General features: G+C 37.7%; 1 protein-coding gene across 3 annotated transcripts in view; it reads left to right on the top strand.

The window, feature by feature from the left end:
* Nucleotides 1-10,752, top strand: part of kif3a (kinesin family member 3A) — a 61,444-nt gene that overhangs the window by 23,717 nt on the left and 26,975 nt on the right. For 2 of the 3 annotated variants that reach the window (XM_043703206.1, XM_043703204.1), the window contains exons 7-10: nt 1,355-1,552; nt 5,743-5,917; nt 6,000-6,095; nt 7,250-7,258. In XM_043703206.1, coding sequence (XP_043559141.1) covers nt 1,355-1,552; nt 5,743-5,917; nt 6,000-6,095; nt 7,250-7,258 — 478 coding nt within the window. The remainder of the gene's footprint in view (nt 1-1,354; nt 1,553-5,742; nt 5,918-5,999; nt 6,096-7,249; nt 7,259-10,752) is intronic. The other variant, XM_043703205.1, reaches the window with a different exon arrangement.

The raw sequence follows: 10,752 nt of genomic DNA, 5'->3' as shown, positions 1-10,752 counted from the left end.
CTCCCCCACTCACCTATTGTACTCTATGCTACTTTCTCCCCACCCCCCCCCTCCTCTAGCTTATCTCTCCACCCTTCAGGCGCTCTGCCTGTATTCCTGATGAAGGGCTTTTGCCCGAAACGTCGATTTTACTGCTTGGATGCTGTCTGAACTGCTGTGCTCTTCCAGCACCACTCTAATCCAGAATCTGGTTTCCAGCATCTGCAGTCATTGTTTTTTACCTGGTTGTCAAGTAAGTTATAAAATCAGATTAGATTGGAGATAGCTGATTATTGGGAGTGTACATGATGAACTGAAAGTCTCATTACTCTTCCTTTGTTTGGCTCTTGTAATGAATTGAACTTCTATTGCAAAATTACATATTTACTTTAATAAAATTAGAAAATAGATAAAGGTAGAATTCGGTGGAATTATTATCTTAACCACCCTCTCTTGGCCTCCAATTTTAACCATGCCATTCTCCAACTTTATTTTCACTTTTACATGTTCTGTATTGCATTGTGACAAGCTTTCCTGTGGTTTCCGTCATAAGAATTCACATGGAAGTTATCATGAACATATAAAAAGACAATATACAACATAAAATAGAGAATAACTTTATATAGACACTCCTTGTCTCAAAAATGCCTGCATCTTCTTGTGACATTTTACTTGAAGGTAACGCTGATTTCGTCTCTATAAAAAATTGAGCATTATTTTATTCCTTAAAAAGTATTCTAAAATTAGAAATGTATTCTTGACTGGCCTTGGTATTTCACAATTACCTTGTCTGTCCAGTTCATAATTTTAATTCAGAATTGTGTTTTTAATTCTTGGCAACTTATTCAGGCATTAATTGCATTTTTCAATAATAAATATGTATTTCAGAAGCTTATAATGATAAAACAATGGTGTGTTAAGATACAGTTCATCCCATGTTGGTGGTATCTTTAATCTATTAATAGGGACCAGAATCAGTGAAAATGGAATAAACATAGTCAACCTAGAAATCTGACAAGAGGTATACAGTGTGTGTCAGTTTGGACAGTTCACATTTTTACTTCTCCAAATTGAATTTTATTCCTTATTATTTGTGCAGAATGCATAATAATTAAATACAATTAAGTACTAATTTTGAAAGCTAAATGAAAATTAAAAATGAAAGATGCATATCCAAAAGGCCATAACCTGTCTATTATCTTCACAAATGTAGATGAATGTTTGTGCATTTCAACATTTTTTGTTTTAATTTTGTATGATGATGTTTTTAAAAAAAGTCAAATAACTTTGGTAGCTGCAGTAATTAAAAGGTAATCATGAGAATTTATACAGTAATGTTTTGAGGGTCAGTGAATTAGCCCCATCATATTTGCAGGGTTCTGAAAGACAAGGAAAGACTGGAGCCACAGGACAGCGATTAAAAGAAGCAACAAAGATCAACCTCTCATTGTCCACCTTGGGTAATGTTATCTCTGCTCTTGTTGATGGTAAAAGTACACATGTGCCCTATCGTAACTCTAAACTGACACGTCTACTCCAGGATTCATTGGGAGGCAATTCAAAGACGATGATGGTGAGCTTTCTTCCTCTTATTGTTGCATAATTGAGAATAATTAATATAATTTGGTGAAATTAGTTTGTTTTTAAGCAACATATGTTTTGAAAATCAATTGTTCCTATAATTCACAAAATATCTTGTGTTTAAAAGGTGGCTAAATAAAGCAGTTGTATGATTCTTATTTTCGTATTAGATTTTTGGGTACTAAAGAATATATTGATAGTGTGAGGAGATGGAATTGAGGTAGGTAGGCTATAATCTTGTTGTTTGATGGAGCAGGCTCAAAGAACCAAATGGCCTACTCTGCCCCTATGTAAATGAGCTATCCAGGTAAGATATGTGGTACAAAAATAGATTATGCATTTCAACTGATCCATTTATGGTCCACTTTAGCCTTTGCCTGTCTTTCTTCTTCTATATCCATCCGCATAATCCTCTTTCTCCTTCCTTGTACACTTGTTTAACCTTTTTAAATGTATCTATAGTACTTACGTTAACCAATCCTTGTTCACGATTGCTTCATGTTCTTGCTGCTCTTTCAAAGAAGACGTTTCTTCTGAATTCCAAATTGGATTACGTGGTGGCTAACTTGTATTGAAAGCTTCTTGTAATGCCCTTCTCCATCGTGAAAACTATCTCTCTATCCAATCAATCAAAACATTCCATAATTTATAAGACTATATTAAGTCATTCTTTCAGCCGCTGTTGTTTTTGAAGCCAAGAGAAATCTGGTTTATTAAGTCCTTTTCTGACACCACATATTTCTGGTAATCCTTGTAAATTGTCTCTACATCCTCTGTAGTACCTCCTTTCTATAATATGAGTTTTTAAAGTTCATACACGAGACAAGAGCATTATTGGCTTGGCCAGTATTTATTACCCATCCCTAATTGCCTAGGTGGCAATTGAGAGTCAACCACATGGCTGTGGTTCTAGAGTCACGTAGGCCAGAGTAGATAAGGATGTCCATTTCTTTCCCTTAGGTTGGGTTTTTCTGACACTCTACTATGCTTTCAAAGTCATCATTAGACTCTTAATTCCAGATTTGTATTGAAATCAAAATCCTCCGTCTGCCATGGCAGGATTTGAATCCGGGTCCACAGAACATTATTTGGGTCTCTGGATTAACAGTCCAGTAATAATACCTCTAAATTATCAACTCCCCTCTTGTAGTCTCAGCATGGTTTGTCAATGCTGTCGCATAATTTTTTTTCTACTTTTCAGTTCTATCTCTGATAATAATCTTGGTGTTTGGTTTGGTTTTGGTTTCATGGCTTGCTAACGAGTGGCACAACTTTTAATGGTACACAAGTTCTCTTTGTACCATTATCCACCTAGATTTAAAACATCAAAGTAATAATTGACTTTACTATTCCTCTTACCAAGATATATTATCTCATCTTTCTGTGCTGAACCTTGTTTTCCATTTATTTGTCTGCTCTGCAAATTTATTTGCATCCTTCTTTAATTTGTTGTAGTTAGTACTGAGCAAAACTGTCTCCACTTTTTCTCTCTGTGCCATTTGCACAATTAGCAATTATGTTTTTGAATCGAGAAAGTGGTGCTGGAAAAGCACAGTAGGTCAGGCAGCATCCGAAGAGCAGGAGAATTGACGTTTTGGGCAAGAACCCTGATCTGCAGTCCTCACTTTCTCTTAATCGTGTTTTTTCAAGTCCAGAGTCTAAATTGTAATAGTAATTGTGAACAATGGTGATCCCAAACCGATCCCGGCGGATCACCATTACCATCCTCCACTATGTCCTTACTCCAGCCTTCTTTTTTTGAAGCCTGCAAGCAATCTATTTTACCACTTGTTCTCTGATTATAGTATTCTCTAATCTAATTCATTAGTCATTAGGGGACATTTCTTATTGAAGGTCTTTACATCTAGTTCATTACCAGTCTCTGTGTTGGTCTCTCTGTCTGTCATCTCCCAACAATTAGTAGAGTTTGTGAAATGACGGTTTTCTTTTCAAATCCTTGTTGTCTATTCATTATGATATTTTTGCTTTTAGATGATGTTAATCTCTTCATCATTTTCCTTATCACTGTTGTTAACCTGGCTGAGTTATGAATTCGTGGGCATGTGCTATCACTCTTTGAGGAGAAAGTGAGGTCTGCGGATGCTGGAGATCAGAGCTGAAAATGTGTTGCTGGAAAAGCGCAGCAGGTCAGGCAGCATCCAGGGAACAGGAGAATCGACGTTTCGGGCATAAGCCCTTCTTCAGGATTCCTGAAGAAGGGCTTATGTCTGAAACGTCGATTCTCCTGTTCCCTGGATGCTGCCTGACCTGCTGCGCTTTTCCAGCAACACATTTTGAGCTCTATCACTCTTTGTCAAATATAGGTATTAGTTTGGCATCTACCAGGCTTTTGGCAGTACACATTATTTTTTTTCTCAAATCAAAAATGTATCAGTGTCATTATCATGTACTTCTTTTTGACATTCCAGCAACTAATATAATCAATAACTACAAAAAGTTAAAAAAGTTCTTTAGGCATTTATCTATCACATACCATGACAAATCTTTGATGCAAAAATATTTTGAACTATAGTACTATGCTAAAAAAGTTTTTGAAAATTGGTAGTAAAGTTTATGTAGAAACTGCACAATCTACTGCAGTTAAATGTCTGAAATAAATGCTGACAGCTTGACAATACTGTATCAGAAGTCTAAATCAGTTCTTATTTACAGCATCTCAACTTAAGGTTGTGTTTAAGATTAGTATTATATGATTTGAAGTTTATCCAGAATTTTATTGAAAAGGTGAAAACCAACATAGTTAGTTAAAGGGACACAAAGCTGAAGGGATGACCTGTGAGAAGCATGTAGTGTGGTTTGGACAGGCTGAGTAAGTGGGCAAATGCATGGCAGGTGCAGTGTGAAGTTATTCACTTTGGTATTTGGCCATAAATTGGGAGGGGAATGCTCAGCGAGAGCTAGGCGTTCTCATGCACATATCAGGCAGTAAAGAAGGCAAACTGCATGTTGGCCTTTATAGTGAGAGGTTTTCAGTACAAGTACATGATGCCTTGCTGCAATTATAGAGGTGAGGCCACACTTGGAATGTTGTGTGCAGTTTTTAGTCTCCTTATCTGAGGAAGGATGTTCTTGTTACCAAGGGAATACAGCAGAAATTTACCAAATTGATTCCTGGGTTGGGAGGACAAGCATATGAGGAGAGATTGATTTGGTTAGGAGTGCACTCAATGGAGTTTAGAAGAATAAAGATGATCTAATACAAACCTATAAAATTCTCAGGACTACACAGGTTGATACAGGAAGGATGTTCCTGCTGGTGTGGGAAATCCAGAACTAGGGATTGTAGCTTAAGTGTAAGAGGGAGTAAACATGAGAGGAGAAATTTCTTTACCCAGATAGCTGCGAGGCTGTGGAATTTACTGCCACAGAAATTGGTTGAGGCCAACACGTTGTATCTTCAAGAAGGGCAACGGGATCAAGCGATATAGGTGAAGGATGGAGTGGGGTGATTATAGAGTGGCAGAGCAGACTCGAGGAGTCGAATGGCGTACTCCTGGTTCTGTCATCTATGATTCATGTTAACCAATGATCAGTCTGTATTTTTCAGAAGATTTTAATACTTGACTGTTTTAAAATGATATTTAGTGGGTTCCTCCCAAATTCCTTTTTATATTTCTTTATCAAATCAAACTGTCCAGAAACACTGCTGGAGCTGGTGGGATTTGAACATAGGCCTCTCTGATAACAAAATGGGGACACTACTGATGTGGTACAAGGACCCTAATTTTTGGATTTGGATATTTTCTGACACAACATGTTCAAAGATGTTAATACGCACCACTGGAGCAGATGGCAATTGAACCCTGGGCCTCTGAAGCTGAGATAGGGACACTACAACTCCCCCACAAGAACCCCCTCTTTGTTTTTTTTCTTTATCTTTCCAGAAGGTTTCTTGCATACAATTGAACATTTTCTTTATCCCCATTACTATCAAATCACCAGTGATACTGTTTTGGGCTTAATGACTTCCTTGGACTGAAAAGCACCTGCATCTCAATGAATGAATAATCATCCTAGATTGAGGGTGTATTTGCGCCACCAAGGGAGGTAACTAATCTCTTCTTGGCACCTTCATACTGCAAAGTAATCAAGATTGAGAGTTTAACATGCAGGAATGAACTTTTGGCACTTTTTGCTTTTTACACCTTTTTTCTTTCTCAGTGTGCAAACATTGGGCCAGCAGATTACAATTACGATGAGACTATCAGTACTTTACGCTATGCAAACAGAGCAAAGAATATCAAAAATAAAGCCAGAATTAATGAAGATCCCAAAGATGCATTGTTGCGCCAATTCCAGAAGGAAATTGAGGATCTTAGAAATAAGCTAAAAGAAGGTATGTACAAGTGAAGTAGAAGAACATTGACGCATTGATGAAAAAAAACCATATCTGAATTAAAATATTTAAATATTCGCAGGTGAAGAAATCTCTGGTTCAGAAATGAGTGGCTCTGAAGACGATGATGAAGAAGGTGAAAATGGAGAAGGAGGAGAGAAGAAAAAGAAGCGAAAAGGTAGATGTTTGAAATCAACTTGAATTATGTCTTTATCTGATATATAATGAGTGCGGGGATGGGAGTGTTTAGATTTAATGTGATAGTAAGCTATATTTTACAATGCATTTGAATGGGTCAGGATTAATACATTTTAAAATTTTATTTTATTTCTCCCTTCCCTATTTAATTAACTTGGGCTGATAACGTTAAAACCTCAATTTTGTTAAGCTAGAGTAATGATGCTCCATTTATTTTTCAAAAACAATTTCGATGAATATAAGACAAGCGTCAACCTTGTGTATACTGTCCCTCTCTAGTAATATGGTGTTTTGAATTGTATATTGGTTGTATATTCATGTCTGGAATTTGTTTTTAATTCTTTCTCTGGTTATCAGGGCTACTGGCAAAACAGACATTTGTTTCCTGCGTAGTTACAGTCTAAAGGAAATTAATGAACTGCTTGGAGTTTGTGACAAGACATTTTTACTTGCAGCATGTTTAAAAACTGATTTCAAACTTTCAAGCTGACATAGTGGGATTTGGGTTTATGTTCAACTAATCCACCTGCCTTGTTCACTTTTCTAATAGCATGACCATTATGCAGTCATATCTTTTTGTGTTTGCATGTTTCAATTTAACTGTAATACCTTATTCCTAACTGTATAGCAGAAATCATAGTATATTCTGAAGAATGGGGATAAGTTGAATGGTGGAATTTAAATGATGCAAACATGTTAAAATAATTTTGGAACAATAGGTGAGTTTCTAAAACCTGCCTAATACCTGCTGTTCACCTGCCAAAACTAGGCCAGAGGTAAAATTTGGACGAGTGATTTGCATTTCAGTCTTCAGTTTTATAAGGGATGTCATGGGCTGTTTCGGCATGCTGTTTGTAAGGACTACAGTTATAATAAATTTTATTTCATTCTATCATCTTGACAGTGCCGCTAACTTTTTTTTGTGATTTGCTTCGTTCCTGGGCAAGAGCAGCTGTACACAATATTTGTATTAACTATTAGTTTTTCTTTTTCTTTCAGTGACAGTCTCATCATCAATCTTCATTGCTTTGGCCTTCTGATTTGCAGAAAATAATGATTAATTTGTCTTATTTCCCTTCCTTCTGTATTCACATGCTGCCTACCTGTGGCTTGCTAATTTCTTCTTAATTCAAGATCAAACAGGTTTGTGGACTCTCTTTTTTCATGAGTTTGAGTGGGTTATTTTCCTTTCTGTATATATTTCTGTAATGTTAATAGCTTATGCAAGATCTAAACCTGATCCCAATAAAAAGTCTATTAGTGCATGCTTGTATACAGCATTGTACCTTTTAATATTTATAGGCAGGTTAACTGAAATGAACTGAGGTAGAAACTGAACTAAAAGTGATATCAAAAGAGATTGTAATTGGGAAGTGTGGAGACAGAATGTGTTGGGTACTCAAAATAAATATTGTGGAGAAGTAGGATTATGTGCACATTGTGGTCCCTGATGGATTTCTTCCCTCAATCATAACGATGGGGACTAGACTCAATCAAGAAATAGATCAGTGGTTATATAAATTTAAGTACAATATGGAAAAGCAAATTCAGTTTTAATGAATAATGTACTTTGATACAGTTTATAATAGGAAATTCCAAGCAGTCCAAAACTTTTATAAGAGTAGCAATCTAAGATGCTGTGGTATTATGAACAAATTGATGACTAAAAGGACTGGAAAATAGATATATTCCAGTCAGTTCTCTGGAATTGTCAGTGTATGATTTGTTCTAATTTTGGCAATAACAACTTAGCTCAAAATTCTGTGTAAGTCACCCTATGGGAATCTAATTTGTAGTTTATTGAAAGATCAAATTTATCAAAACATTGAAATAGCATGATATCAATTATTGAGTGTAGTATGCGACTACAAATGTATGCTACATGATCTAATTGAATGATGCAACAGTTTCAAGGGAACGTCTACCCCTATTGGTTAGTTTATAATACAAAGCCACTTGTCGCAATGTTTGAAAAAGTTGGATTTAGAACATCCATAATGCATTGAGAGATTATTGACTAATTTCAAAATCTTCCACTTCCAAAGTGCGTGTCAATTTGTTTATATTTGATTAGCTCAAATAACCATTGACTATTAATAATGCTTGTTCATTCCTTTACAATCTGATGTAAAAAACCTAATAGTGGGCAACTCTAAACTGTCTGAAACAAGCTAATGAAATTCACAATAATACCAGAAAGTACTAGTGAAAGTCAGCAGCTTGGCCGCATCTATGGAGAGAGAAACAAATGTTTGAGTCCAATCTGATACGTCAGATTTGAAATATTTGATTTTCTCTCTCAATAGATACTGCCAGACCTGCTAAGTTTCTCCAGGACTTTGTTTTTGTTTCCAGCATCTGCAGTATTTTGCTTTGAATTAAAATCTGAATGTTTTTTGGGTAACACAAAATAACTTAAAATATACACTGAAATAATGCCAGAAAAGTCACCAGACCCTCTTACCTGCACAGGGCCGTTCCTACACCAAACTTCATTCCCGGAAATAAACTTTCTGTCTCACTAGCAGAGTCTTTTGTCTGGCATTGGCGTTCCTGATACCGTTTCACCCTCTTCTGCTTCCCCACCCCCCACTTTTAATCTTGTGAGGAGTCTTCCCATTAGTAACTCTGCTGGAGCTATTCCTGTAGTTGCATGAGGAATGGTCTTATGTTCAAGTAGGAACTGGGGCAGTTTGGTATCTAATGAAGGTGTAGGCTGTTTCTTTAAACCTGCTTTCAAAGTTTAGACTGCTATTTCTGCCACACCAATGGATGATGGACAGTATGGAACGGTCTTTGTATGTTGAATACCATTTGAAATGCTGAAGTTCTCTGTTGTTAAATAATGACTCATTATCTGTGACCAACCTGTCTGGAAGTTTGTGTACTGCAAAAGCTGCGCGCTGTTTTTCTATCGTTGTCTCCATGTTTGACTAATGAACTCTGTGCACATGTCTAGCCATTTTGAGTGGGCATCCACAATGACTAAGAACATTGAGCCTATGAAACACTTGCATAGTTGATGTAATCGAGTTCATCTTTTTATCCAGCCATTCCCACAAATGTGAGGAGTTGCTCGTAATAATGTTTATCCTTGTTGGCAGTCTAGGCACTGCCCCACCAATGCAGCTATGTCTGAATCCAGTCCTGGACACCAGATGTAACATCTTGCTGACAGCTTCACTTTGGAAACTCCAGGATGACCCTGTTAGAGTTCATCCAGTATTTGCTGGCAATCTTTGCTCGGGACAGTCACTCTTGCTCCCCACAATAATATGTCCTCTGTTGTAATTTGTCTCTACGGGTTCAAAAAGGTTTCATTCCTGGTTGTGACGGCACTTTGATTTCCATGCTCATCATCAGCTCTGAATGGAAGTGTGTGCAGAAAATTTAAAACTATTAAGAGTCTTCCAGGGGTGGTACCACTGGCATGTATCTGCTAACGGGAGGCAGCTCAATACATCAGCTTTCTGAATTTGGACTCCCGGAGGGTGTTCCTATTTGAAGTTATATGCACGTAGAAATAGAGCCCGCAGCTGAATTTGGCTTGAAGCTATGAGCGGTACTATCTTGACCTTTTTAAGTAGTCCGAGCAGAGATTTGTGGTCTGTTATTATTGTAAGCTTACATTTCTAAAGATATTGGTGGAACTTCCTGACTATAAATACGACTGCCAAACCTTCCTTCGCTATCTGGGTATGTTCACTCTCTCCATTAGCCAAGGTCCTGGATGCGTACACTGTTGGGCGCTTTTCTCTGTCGGGCCTCCTATGAGCAAATACTACCCTGATGCCATACAAGAAGGCATCGCATGTTAATAACAGATCTCGCTTGGAATCATAGTGTGCCAGCTCCTTAGAGAATGATGGCTGTTTCTTCACTTTCCTGAAAGCTATGGCTTAGCTACATGACCATTTCCAAGGCTGACTTTTTTAAGAGTTGATGCCAGGATGGAGGCCAGGTTATGTATGAACTGTTGTGGTTCTGTTCGCCGAGCTGGAAGTTTTTGTTGCAAACGTTTCGTCCCCTGGCTAGGCGACATCATCCGTGCTTGGGAGCCTCCTGCGAAGCGCTTCTTTGATGTTTCCTCCGGTGTTTATAGTGGTCTGTCCCTGCCGCTTCCGGTTGTCAGTTTCAGCTGTCCGCTGTAGTGGTTGGTATATTGGGTCCAGGTCGATGTGTTTGTTGATGGAGTTTGTGGATGAATGCCATGCCTCTAGGAATTCCCTGGCTGTTCTCTGTCTGGCTTGAACAGACAGGACTTAGGTTCAGCGTCCTTTGACAAAAACAATCAACAAAGACGGCATACTTAAACTACTGGACTTGTGCCTCACAACACACTTCACATTCAACAACCAGATATACGAACAAATCAACGGAACACCCAAGGGATCACCAATCTCGGGACTCATAGCAGGGGCAGTTATGCAAAGGTTAGAACAAACAGTCCTAACACAAATTCAACCCAAACTCTGGGTCAGATACGTTGATGACACCTTTGTAATCATTAAAAACATGGAAATAGAAAAAACACACCGGATCATCAACGCCACACTAACAGGAATCCGATTCACGAGAGAGGAAGAAAAGGACAACCAACTCCCATTCCTAGACGTGATGGTACAGAGAACACCAAA

Source organism: Chiloscyllium plagiosum, chromosome 14 (assembly GCF_004010195.1).
Source record: "Chiloscyllium plagiosum isolate BGI_BamShark_2017 chromosome 14, ASM401019v2, whole genome shotgun sequence".
NCBI lineage: Eukaryota > Metazoa > Chordata > Chondrichthyes > Orectolobiformes > Hemiscylliidae > Chiloscyllium > Chiloscyllium plagiosum.
Note: the sequence above shows the minus strand (reverse complement) of the source record. Positions and strands in the feature narration are given on the sequence as shown.